The 13,784-nt window shown below is 36.8% G+C and overlaps 1 protein-coding gene across 1 annotated transcript in view; it reads right to left on the reverse strand.

The window, feature by feature from the left end:
• LOC100748322 (gamma-aminobutyric acid receptor alpha-like) overlaps positions 1-13,784 on the reverse strand; it is a 99,259-nt gene that overhangs the window by 15,001 nt on the left and 70,474 nt on the right. Inside the window, exons 6-7 of the mRNA XM_003485658.4 lie at positions 4,231-4,313; positions 3,408-3,548 (exon numbers count right to left, since the gene is read on the reverse strand). Coding sequence (XP_003485706.1) covers positions 3,408-3,548; positions 4,231-4,313 — 224 coding nt within the window. The remainder of the gene's footprint in view (positions 1-3,407; positions 3,549-4,230; positions 4,314-13,784) is intronic.

Raw genomic sequence — 13,784 nt, forward strand, 5'->3', positions numbered from 1 at the left:
AAAAAAAAAAAAAAAAAAAAACTGGGTTAATAGGTTCGGTCGTCATTGGAATCGTCGATTGTCGGCGTCACTGTTTATGTATTCGTCGATGGCTGGAGGATGGAGTTGGGGACGAGTTCGTTCGTGGTGTCTTCGATTTGTGGTTTGTTGTAGATTTCTGATGAGGTGATGAGGTGGGTGTCGAGGATCGACTGACGGAGAGGAGGTTCGGCTGGATGTTACGGGACGAGCCCTTGCGTGGTGTTTGGCCCTATGTAGCATCGTGTGATGCCGTTGTCCGCATCTACGACATAATCCGGCGTTACAATCTTGCACTGAATGTCCTTTCTTCAGGCAATTGATGCATAAGGATGCCCTTGTAACGTCCTTAAGGCGCTCGCTAATGGGTTTAGCCTTGAAGTTGTCACATCTCCAAATGGTGTGCGGTCCTTGGCAGATTGGACATGTCAACGGAGCCTGTGTCGCGGCAAATGCGTGTCTTTGTCGCGCGCATTGATAGACCGAATTGGGTTGATCCGGTGATCCTTTTGTCGGCGAGACCTCGGAGGATGATATGGAGATAAGTGCCAAATTTTCGAGGAAGTCCAGTAAATGAGTGTACCGAGGCACTTCCTTGTTAGGTAACGTAAGTTCCCATTGTTGAATGATATTTGCTGGTAATTTCGAACTGATGAGGCCGATAAGTATAGCGTTTCTATTGGTTTGTTCTCCTAAACTCTGTAATAAGAGGAGATTTTGGGTGGCCGAGCAGATTAAATGCCACAAGGCCGTTGGAGATTCTTTAGTTATTTTTGGATAATTAACGATTGCGTGGCTGTGGCGTAAAGCGATGTATCGTGGATGCTCGAACCTGTCCTTGAGAATGGCTATAGCGGTAATGTAATTTTCGTCGCTAAGGGGTAATCCATTCACGCAGTCCGCTGCTTCTCCCGTTAGGACGGACCGAAGGTATAGGAATTTGTGTACAGGCGTGAGGCGGTGGTCGTCGTCTATTGTCGAGCAAAAAAGCTGATAGAACCCATCCCATTCCTCTAATTTCCCGTCGAAGATGGGGAACTCCAGTTTCGGTAATGGAATTTTCGTTGCGGGAAAATCGCTGCCTTTGGGTGTCGACAGGGTTGATGATCGCTCGCCCTTTATGAGATTCCTTAATTGAGCGACCAGGGAAATGTAAGTTTTAAGCCCTTCTTGTTCTTGCGTGTTGTCCTCTTCGTCGTGGTCGTCTAATTCTTCCTGAACTAGTTGGAACCGTTTCCACTCGTTCTTGAGTAGGTCTTCATATGTTTTCAAAAGACCAACGTCATGATTGTCGGATTGTTGGTAATCGTCGATGCCTTTCTTTATAAACTGGATGTTGTCGAGATGGTTATCGCGTTTTCGTCGTAGACAGTTGATTTTTGATGCGGTCGACATGCTTCGCGATGAAGGTATTTCGTTAACGAAGGTGACACCTGTGATGTTGTGAGACTGAAGTTGGTGGAACTCGTTGCACTGATAGTGATGGATTTGTGTGGCTCTCTATGGTAGTGGGTATCACTGGTGTGTACACTTTTCACTTGATACGTAATCGGGCTCGAAGGACCAAAATGTTACGGATCAGAGAACAAGCAGAAAACTAACTAGAAATTCCTGTTCTGTAACGGAGGTATTTATACTGAACCGGGGATGGTCGCTCGTCGCCCCACCGTAGGTTATTTACGAGTAGAAATCCTGGGAAAAATGGGAAAACCCACGTTTCCCCATTTTTGATTGGCTGGCCCTAAGGAATGTCTCCATTTAACCTCTATGTTGTAGCAATTGAGGGCATTGAAGTCAAAGGGACAATATTTAATTTATGATCGCACCTTAGGATTATTGCAGTCCGATTTATGATGTTTGTACCGTTAGTGGCCGTTGCGACCGAGGGACGGAATTCAGCCAGTACCAGATAACGGGACGTAACAGAGATTTTTAAGAAAATTCGAATTTTACATAAAAAAAACTCAGCAGAACTCTCAATCGCTATCGATTTCATAATTTTATCGTATGAGCATGTAATACTTTCATTCGGATATCGAAAATTCTGTCACGTAGTGAACAAGTGAAATCTTCAATTTGTTTGCTCGAGTGCATCGAAATTTCATTTGTCGTTTTCTACTCCATTTTATAAGGTACATATATATCATACTTCGTTCGAGGATAAAGTATTTGATGATATCGTTCGATTTATTGTTTCTGTTTCATACCAGCGCTCAACTACGGAGGAAGACAACACCTGAAAACCAACTACACGCAACATATTCACTGCTGTTTAACATATACAGAAACTTATTTTTCCTCATTTTTCTATTTATTACTCTTTTTCGTAGCTTCGTAAATTATATTTACAAACTAAAGCTGTAGAGAATTGTGAATATTATGTTGTTGATTTCATCTAACTATAATGGAAAAGTGCATATTTAATACGTCGTATTACTGAAGATCAAGATTTACTTTGCGATTTTTGTGTTTTTCTGCTTCCATGCATTTTGAGGGCGGATATTAGATTCGTAGTATAGTACACATAGCGGAGTGACCAACGAAGAGTCTATTTACAGAATGGCAAGAGTAATCAGATTATTTCTGATCTGAAAAATACGACAGGCTGGATTTATGATTGAAATTTTCTACTTCGAATCGTTCGATTATTCGTTTTGTATTATCGATTAGTTTTTTTTATTAATTGATGCGTACTGACACCTGTATAGTCCATTTTTATTCCTTTTCTCTGGCTATTTTATAATTTAAGAATTGCAGTCAACTGTTATGAACGCTGGTCATTTATCTCGGTATGAATTGATTAATCGTGATACATTAAAATTTTTATGAGAAAGATTAAATTCTTGGATTAAAGCAGTCAAAAATCGTATAGTATTATCATACATTATTTTTCTCATAATAACAATACCTTTTATAATAATAGTATCCTTTTTTGTAATTATATTACTAATATCTTTATTTGGTTTTTGCTTCGAGGTAACATTAAAGTGAAATTACAGTGCCACGATTTCTTTAGAACAATCGAAATTCATATTATAAAATAGTGTAAGAAAGTTGATTAAATGTGCCGATTTAATATAATAAATTAATTACGACACGCGATACATGTATATAAATAAATAAAAAGTTCACTCGCCTGAAGAGAAGAAAATGTTAAGAAAAATTGTAAATTTGTATCGTTATAAACAGATATGATGGTAGTATAAAAAAGCGCTGAAAGAGTCCAAAATAAAGAGCAAAGATGAAACAAAAGAAAAAGATAATAAAATAAAATGGCAAGTACGTGAAATAAATTCTCCTTTCTCTAGCGATTTCAGCAACTATCTTTTTCTTTTTTTTTCTTAAATAAAGTTTCGAATAAAGTGCCGAAGAAGGAGGCACTGACTCACCGTGTGAAAGCGTCGCCGATGCAGAATAATTCGCAGTGGGATTGGCAACTAAATCGAATTGGGATAATTTCATGTCCTCGGCGATTGCTACTTGTCGGGCGCTGTTCCATTTGTAGATCACGTCCCGTTTCGTGTAACCGACTGCAATCAAGAGAATATTTCTTACTAGAACGTCGCGCTGGAGCTGTAAAAAAGTATCGAATTCGTTCGTCGTTGAAGTGTCACCTTTCGACGAAAAGCCTCCCGAGTGGCTACTATAAAATACGTATTCTTTGCTGATCTTAAATCTCTCTTATTTCTCGTGCGACACGTTCACGCAAAAACCGACAATTACGCGAACGTTCTTCAGATATGAGAGTATTCTATACTTTTAGTGCTTTTTACGTTTGACAAATATCCTCGGAAATTTCGAATTTCTTCCATAACTTGTTCCTTTTTCTTGAACGCCACTGGCAAAAATAATTTTGATAAAAGTCGTTGTAACTTACAAAGTAATTATATAAACGCAAAGGTTTTGTATTGGCGTACAGCATAACCGTAATTAAATTTTTAGGCAATGTCACATTTTTATGAATGTGATTAAAATACGAAACGTAGATAGAAAATTGTTTCACGTGTTACGTATCACTGAGCCTATTACAGGTTTAGATATTTTACGCATCTTTGTAAATTATATTTACATTCTGCGAGTTTTTTCTATTTTCCTCGTAAATACACAAAGATCCACAGTCTACTAGCGATTAAGATAAAAGAAACCAAGAGGGAGGTGAAAATTTATAACAAACGACGGATAGTAAAATTTCTTTTTAAGTTAAAAACGTACAGCTGCCAAATTGTAATGGACATCTCTGCGTATCCATCGGAAAATTCTCAAGATTCATCGGGCAACCAGCCTTGATCGTAAGTCTGAAATCAAACAGTTTATAGCATTAGAAAAAGAAAGAAAAAAGAAAATATACTCGATTATCACGAAAATCATTAATATTAGAATTTCATTAATGTTATCGCGTAATTGAAGGTCCGTTGAGAAAATTAATCTTTCGAACAAATAAATTTATACTATAAAACATAATAAATTTAATAAACTCAGATCTAATTAATTAGCACGTGTGATTAGCTAATTAATTAGTAAATCCTATAACAAATACAATATGCCGTGCCAATACTTTTTGCAGTCTCTGTATAGCGCTATAACGTTCGGTATCGGTCGATTTTGTTCGCCGTACGTGGTGAACGTGATAATTGATAGGCGAACCTTCGAAATATGTGTTCAACTTACACGCGTTATTCGCCACGTGTTGCTTCGTGGTACTGCGGTCCGTCGAGCATTGGGCTATCTAATTCGCGTGTACAATGGGCATACGGACGAAATCTGGGGCCGTGCTATTGGAAAATATTATTTAGCGTCGCTAGAACGAACGTTTTGGAGAGCAACGGACGATAAGGAACGAGCTACGGCTTAGCTATTGTTCTTTTAACGCGACGGACAGTTGGCGGCTACGAATTTTCATGAAATACGAAGCAATACGCGGAGTAATCTACCACTGGTGGATTTCTCTGGCTATTCATCTATTCCGTCTGTTTTAAGTTCTGTAGAATGACGTATGTGAAATATCGTTTCTTTAGAGTTTGCAATTTAACGGATTAGTAAGATTCGTTTTTACCTTCTCGTTAACTCGGAGGCGTATGAAATGCTTCTTTAGAGTTTGCAATTTGACAGATTAGTGAGAATCGTTAAATATCGTATCGTCGGCTTGGAAGCAGATGAAACGGTCTTTTTACAGTTTGTAATTTGACGGGTTAATAGGAATCGTAAAATATTTTATCGTCGACTTAGAAGCACACATGAAATGTTTCTTTCTGTGTTTGCAATTTGATCATTGGATTAGGTAGTAAGATTCGTTAAAAGATCATTACGAGTTACATTAGTAATTGCGACATTAAACAATGTTTTTGACACGTCATGCATCTTCCATGTCCAGGTGTACAATGACGTCTAAAGACTTTATTTGATGATAAGTAATTTTTTATTATTAGTGAACATATTTTAATAACTATACATCAGCGAACATATATCTTCACGTTTCAAAATTATTTCAAATTAATTAATTTCAATTAAGTTTATAATTATATGATCTCGTACTATACAGAATTTAAGAAATTTAAAGAAAAATAAATTTAACGCAACTATTTCCTACAAGATTCTATTAGGATTATAATTACTACAGCGAAGAAGATAGACGGGAGATCGTAATTGTTAGAGCAAATGGCTGGAAAATAGATAAAACAGAAAGCTATTTACTACCTTTATTTTCTATCTTTAACAACGACCACGGTCTGCTCATTCTTTAACGAGTTTGATGTTGCGAAATCACGAAAATTTGCACACGTTCATGCTTAGAGGTAAATATCGGAGATAGGTGGAAAATCAGCCAGACCAGTTTGACCGAGTTATCGCGCCAGATATCGAGGAAGTTAACCTACGAAATACGAGACGATCCGTGACTAATCGGATCCATCATCCTAACATTCTCGATCGCCCAATTTGTAATTCGAATGTGTTACATTCACCAGCGGCCAGATCACGGTTGGTATTAACTTCCAAATACGCTGAATGGACTGTTTTCACTGTAGAATTTCGATTACTACGAAGTTTCTTTCTATCTGCGGAAATTTTTCATATTTCGTGCAAAGGTATTTTCAAGCGTGCATGAACATTTTCTCTTCTCCAAGTCTATTTTATCTTTCTATTGATAATAATAATGGGTCCCTTCTAACCTTTCGTGCTCTTTTGATTTCTGACCTACTCAAAATCGCATTGTACATCCAGTTCTATTTCACAGAAATTTCTAATTGCTTTCTTTGTAACTTCTTCTATTATGAAGATCGATTTGTAATATAAAACAATTATAAATATAAATTTATATTGCATAAATATAAGTTACGTTACAAAATATTATATTATAATATATTTATATTATAAAAATGATATTACATAATAATTTATATTTACTTATAAGGTAAGTTATACTTTATAAAGGGAAATTTGACAAGCATAACGTCAGATTTATGAAAGCTCGCGTCTTGTGTTTGCAATTTGTGATTTGAAATTCAATGAATGAGATTCAGCCTGAAACTTTTAATTGATGGATGTTTTGTTGCAGAATTCTACTACCCATGGGTCGTTTATCGCGATGTCGTTCTACAACCGAGATTTGTAGAATTCCAAATGAACTACGATATGACTCACAAGCGTGTGATGATGCAGATTCTGATCACATAATTTCAAGTTTGTTGGCTGGTCGTGCTATTAAGGATATCTCTGGTGTCGACCACCAAGATGGATAGACCGGAAGTGATAAAGTACACATCCTGAGTTCTAATTAGAATTCAAGTAATATATATATATATACGAATATATTGAATGTAATTACTGTTGGATTGTACGTACATGTACAAGTGTTTCTGAAGAAAATTGCTTTTAAAGAATGAGAATCGATTGCAATCATTCGACCTATTATTTTAATTCTAACTTATATCAATTGCTCGAATCCTTTTTCGGTATCCCGACAAAACAATATTAAATAGTAAATTGTAATTTACGTTATTTACATCTTTCACGCGTTTTTTTTACCATTCGACTCTCAATGAGCTAAATCGTAAACAGGTATTATACAGCACAGTATAGTGTATTTGTAGTTAACATTGCGAGGATTTTCCATTGTGTGAGAAGAGTGTTTCTTAATGCCACTTTTGTTACATTAAGTAGTCAAAATTCAGGCTGAGATGCGCTTTCTTTGCGCAATATCGGCGTTTTCACTGACCAACGATTGTCAATCTTACGTGCATCCATCGGCCTGTTTACCAGGAAGATATTTCTCACATATCGAGTGTCAGTCACGTATCTGGTCTAACCACGATTTTGATCGAGGATAGAGCACGTTCAAGCACGAAGATAGGTCTTGAGCAATTTGCTTTCGACAATTTTCGGCTACAATTCCGTCGTTTTCTAAGCACGTCTTATATACAAATCTCTGTCGTAGATTTGATCGATTTTCTTCCAAACAATCGATCGATTTTCGACGAGAGAATTAATCCACCGTTGCCGTGGACGATTCGGCGACGTAACAATTCTCTCATTTTTGTGAATATTTTAAGAGGAAGAAGAAATTCGATCGGAGAAAAATAAAAAATAGAGAAAATATTTCTAAGTTGATTCAAAGTATGTAGATGTTTATCACGCTGAAAATAACACGTTGATAGGAACGAAATGTGTTCCACGCAATCGATTAGATATCTATGTTTATTTCTTAATTCTGTTTCTTAAGAAGACCCAATTAAGATAGTTTGAAACAAGACAGAAATTAAACGCAACAAGAGGAGATAAAAAATTCATTTCCTCTTCTTCATTTTACGGCAAGTCTGTCGAAACAGTATTTACGATATCGTTCCTGGAAACAACATAAGTTAATTAAGCTGTTAATTAAATTGGCATTGACGTATAGATTTCCTCGTTTAATCTTCAGGGTCCTCTGGCGCGATAATTTACTAACAATATCAGCGAATCGACAAGTTACAACTTGTACATTATAAACTTATTTTCGGTAATTTTACAAGTTGACGTTAAATATATAATTAGCAATAATCAGCTGATTGTATAATAATCGATAAAATTTACTTGTAGAATTTTATTTGTTTCGCTATTAAATTTGTTTATGGTATACCAGAAAATTGTTTAATTCTGATAGCTTGTAATAGGTGACTTGTAAAATTTTGTTAACAATATTAATCCAGTTATACAGGTATAAAGTAGAGCTCGTACAAGCATTATGTTCCCGGTCTTCGTACTCACATTTCAGAAATATATAAAATGGTCATAAAACCAATCTGGACATACGGAATAGCACTATGGGGAACAACAGCAATGAGTCATATAACCAAAATAGAGGCAATGCAATCTAAAATACTCAGAACAATAGTAAACGCGCCGTGGTACGTTAGGAACGAGGACATTCAAAAAGACCTGGGAATACCAACGGTCAAGGAGGAAATTAACAAAAGTGCAAGAAGGTACGGAGAGAGAATAGCAACGCACCCAAACCGGCTGGCAGCGGAAACGGTCGACACATCAAGCATAAAAAGAAGATTAAAAAGGAAACACCCAACAGATCTCACAAAGGACATAACCTAACAAACACGTAGAATAACAACGCACCTGAACCGGCTGGCAGCAGAAACGGTCGGCGCATCAAACATTTGTCCTACTGGACTAATTGTAAAATGTAAATTAAAAAAAAAAAAAACATTTCAGATGTTCGTACGATTTTAAGTTTTCTTCTTGCGCGCTAGTCGTATTTTTGCCAGATTTCCACGGAAACATTCCACGCGGATACGAAGAAAATCCTAAATCGCAACATTTATTCGCTCCCGAATACGATATCGACTTCGTATTAGAAATAAATCAAGATAGTACTCAAATCTAATAACAGATATGATATCCTATCGATTCATATATTTGTATTATCTCTGGAAATACAGATAACTGAATATCAGCAAATAATCATGAATATCGGTGAAATATTTAATCTAAAATATCCATTTTTAATTTATATCTTAATCATAAATATGTAAATCGATGAATATTTTACAGGTTAATTACTATACGAGTTTAATGTTTCCTAGGGAATAACAATAAAATTAAAGCAATTCAAAATATTTATCAAATAAAATAAATATTAAATATATTCTATTCATGTCTAAAGTTGAAAGGTCTAAGATTCCGGAGCAGTACTCCAATTTAGCCATGGAGAAATGTAGCAATATGTTGATTTTATGTTTTACATCGTCGATCGAGATGTAACGTCATACTTAGACCGCGGATTTCTATACATCTATTGAAAATTCGGAGAATGTACATGACGTGCAAAAATATATAAAATATCCAAGGTTTAAATGCATATTTAATAGATAAAACAACTTTTTATCCAAGTCTTATTTTTCAATCGTATTTGTAAAAATATGAATTTACACGGATACACGTAGTCTAATTATAACGCATAACTAAATTTCGAAATTCATCGTTTCATTTACTATCTCCCTATTTCGAATACGATTTTCAATAACACGTCCCTTTCCTTCTTTTCCTCAACATACTGTCATCTCTGTGATGATGCTCGTTTCGAAAGTTCGCAAAATGATTCGCGATGTCTGTTACAATCGTACCTGTTGGTGTCTGAAGGCGCATCAAACGACTTTTACAACGGAGAACTTTCACCTTAATTGCCAGGCCGGAAACAGGAAACGTTTTCGAAGTTGAAAAGGGCTCGTTGGTACGTCAAAAGCAATGGGAAGGACTTGTTCAGCAAAGCGTGGGAACAGAAGAGCGTCATCTCCTTTCTCGCACCTTCTTCAAAATGCTTTTCCTACCTTCCGTACGTTTTTCGTAGTTTACTTTCTTTTTTTTTTACTTTTCGTAGTTTTTCATAGTTAAGCGACCGAGATAGAAACAAACGCAATTATTTGCGTTTCTTTGATCCTTGATCGTGTCAGTTATGGGAATAGCGCTGAATCGTGTATGGGAGAAATAAAGTGGTACAAGGTCTTTAGAAATAGGAAAACGATAAACATTAAACAGGAACGAACGTAATTTTCTCTCAAAATAATACAAATATATTTTTCATAGAGACATATGGACATACTTTATTAGCGTCCATATACAGTGTATTCTTTGCTTTATTCGCTTGAGTGAACTCTGATTATAAATATTTAGTATGAAATTAATAGCGTTCTAATTATCGAGATAAAATACGTCGTAATTAAGAAACTCGAAGGTGGTGTAGGTGCAACGAAATTGGCAAAAATATGACAAAATGATGTTGGAAAAATCATTAAAAAAGAAAAATATGATATTAAGAATTATCTAAACCACGTAGATTCCTGTGATGCTGGCAACGATAGAAAAAACTTGTATACTAACATAATAATGGCGATTTTATACAAATGGAAAGAGCAAATGAAAGTGGTAACGAAGATGTTTGAAGTACAAAAAGAATGTAACTGTATTTAGTTACTCATGTTGAAAGAATCCAAGGCAGTGTACTTGGAGCCCTAATGTTCCCCATCTACACTGCCGATTTACCAACCTTAGCAGAGATAACAACAGCGACATTTGCTGACGACACAGCACTACTAGCATCCCACTCAGACCCAATAATGGCATCCCACACTCTCTAGCGAGGTCTTGACTCTATGGAAAAGTGGTTCCACAAATGGGGCTTCAAAATTAACGAAAATAAACACAGGTAACCTTCACGCTGCGAAAACAAACCTGCCTTCAGGTGACCATTAACAATATCACAATTCCTAACAAGGATTCAGTCAGATATCTGGGCGTGACTCTGGACAGGAGATTGACAATGAAACAACACATCATAGATAAATCGAAGCAACTCAAGGCTAAACTTAAAAAATTTTACTGGCTCATTGGCCGTCGCTCCAACTTAAGCACTGAGAGCAAAGTAATGCTATATAAAGCCATACTAAAATCTGTCTGGACCTATGGGATTCAACTATGGGGAACAGCGAGTAATTCCAACATAGAAATCCTTCAACGATTTCAATCAAAAACACTAAGATCCTTAATAGATGCACTTTGGCGTGTCACCAACGAAACAATCCACCGCGGCCTCAAGATACCCACAGTCAAAGAAGAAATATACAAGTTCAGAAGCAGATATAACACAAGAGTCAACAACCATTACCCAACTACTTGACACGACGGACCAAATCCGCAGAATAAAAAGAAAATACCCTTTAGATTGAAGCATTAGATTCAACTAGAATCAACATAATATAAATTATTATAAACCAAGCTATTGTGCCACGCCAAATCAAGTTACTTAAAATTCTCAACGAGAATTGATTGTAAATAGTCTACCAAATAAAAAAGTGCTGAAAGAATTATGTGACTCAGCAGTCAAAAGGATACGGGATACAGAAATATTTAAAGGAACTGTCAATTAATTGTAATTTATATTTGAATAAGTGAAATTTCATATCAGAAAATTGATCGTTCTATCATCCGGAAATTCCACTATCCGAGCAGTTTTGTCTCCTGTTAGTTCGGATAAGGCACGCTCTACTGTATTTACCGCGTATGAGAATTTGTTCATGGTATAATAAGCTAACGTTACACCGTTCGAGTATTTCAGAGTTAATAGGTAATACGTCTGTGTGCACTTCTTTTTATGTTTCATCCTCAAGAATCAACATTTTAAACAGGATTTTAATAATTCATATCGATTGAACGGTAGAGATTCGTTACTTTTGCATAGCAGCCCTTGGTGCCAGAGGCTCTACTCGAATGCTTGTGAAATAAATATGTAATATGTAAATACGAAAGCTGATGAGCAGTATTTTCTCCCTCTAAACGCTCGTAGTTATATCACTCACAGATTTTCTACTGTGTCAGTTTATACGATCGTTAATAATATGTACAGTAATTAGACACAGCTGGAAGAAAACCAATGTATAAAAGTAAAATAAAATAAAACGTACAATGCCATTAACTTACTTTTCAGGCTACGAAATATTAAACTTTTCTAAATAAAACGAAAGAGCGCAGAGTTTAGTGCTGGAAAAGGTCAACAGTGCTTCACGAACGCCATGGTTTGATCACGAGAAACGAACGTTTGCCACGAATCGATTCAATATTTAACTGCGAATCCTTTTTCCCAGTAATAGTGGAGCCTTTGTATCAGACGAGATGCACGATATGCGAGGGAAAATAATTTTCATTGTTCATCAGGTTGAATGGATTTCATTGTGAGCCGCGTGCAACCCTCGAGAGTCAGTCCGCAACACGCCCGGGAATATTTGTTTACGCGTCGGAAAACCGAGAGACGAAGACGAAAAATTCAAGAGAGATCGTAGATCGTTGGATTGAAAATTGCATATCGGAGAACGAATCGCCGCGCCTTTTTGTCACAGCTGTCTATTTTTACCGTGTCTTTCCGACTAGCCGTCAAACGACCTCTTAAATAATTTTACTCCGTTCGGACCACGTTTGTGAATTCTGTTAGCTCCATTCTGTTGGAAAGATTCTCCACGAGCATATTCAAGATATGCGACGCGTGACACTTTCTTGTTTGACTTACCTCGAGATTCGATTCTCGGTTGCCGCGGAGCACCTTTCTATGAATCAGCAAATTTGGTTTTCGACGGGAATAGATATTGGAAAAATTGGTATATAGGGCATTCGCGTTATTACCAATCGATGTTTCTTTCGTAAAACGGTAAATGCACGGGGAAAATGCAAGAAGAGAAGCTTCTCCCGTTCTATGACGAGTAGGATAAAATACCTGCTAATCTTTTACATATTTCTAATATTTCTCAGAGGAAATGAAAACGTTCTTTGATTTTTTTAATTGAACCTCGTATGTCATTTACGTAGCATACATATAAGTAAATAATATAAAATAATATATATGTCGGGTTCACATTATGATTAGGGTTAGGGGCGTGAAACGAATCTGCATTTGGATTACACATTGTTATTATGCAATAGAGAAGACGTTGACTAGTGCAAATACGATTATTGCAGAATTTGACAAGTAACCGTGGTAATTAGATACTCGAGAAGCTAATGACAATGATCCTAAATTCAATAACGAATCCGCGGTCAACGGGATAACAGAATGCGCCTTCTTCCAAAGCCCAAGTCGTACTCGACTTGCTTGGCTGCGGTGAAAGTATAACTAAACTAACACTTTGTTAAAACGTGGAATATCCACCGAGCGTAAAGACGCTAAGTAACTCGCTAATACGACCTCACGAGAGAATGACTTTCTGTCGCGATGATGCTGCGGAGGAAAACTATGATGGGGTATGTCTAAGGACACGAGATCATCGGATTCGCCGAGAAAAGCCTTCGTCCGGAAAGTGAGGGAAATTGACGTTGCTGTTAATTGATGAATTTCCATGTTGGTGGTTAGAAAAGGATGCTAGACGTCCTTGAGGGAAGGTTGCTAGCAGGAAGCGTCGTTTGTTGAAAAAATAGATCTCCCCTATCTTCCCGTAGTTGGGACAAAGTCTGTCTGTTCGCAGGACTTTAGATAACTAAATTTTAATATTTATAACGACCCTCAGGCTAGCTGAACATGTACTGCGAAGATGTGTCAGCATCTGGTAACCATCATACCCGAAGAATAGGGTCTGCGTGTGGCGAGTCACGGGACAGAAACCGTTGGAATATTTACCATCGCGTGTCGCTATAAATATTTTTTTTAAGGAGAGCTATAGAATTACTCCATACCTTTGTTAGACAAAGCGTTCATCCCGTGACCGCGGCTACGTTCGGCGACTGGTTGTCGCCTCGAG

Source organism: Bombus impatiens, unplaced genomic scaffold (genome assembly GCF_000188095.3).
Source record: "Bombus impatiens unplaced genomic scaffold, BIMP_2.2 scf_0074, whole genome shotgun sequence".
NCBI lineage: Eukaryota > Metazoa > Arthropoda > Insecta > Hymenoptera > Apidae > Bombus > Bombus impatiens.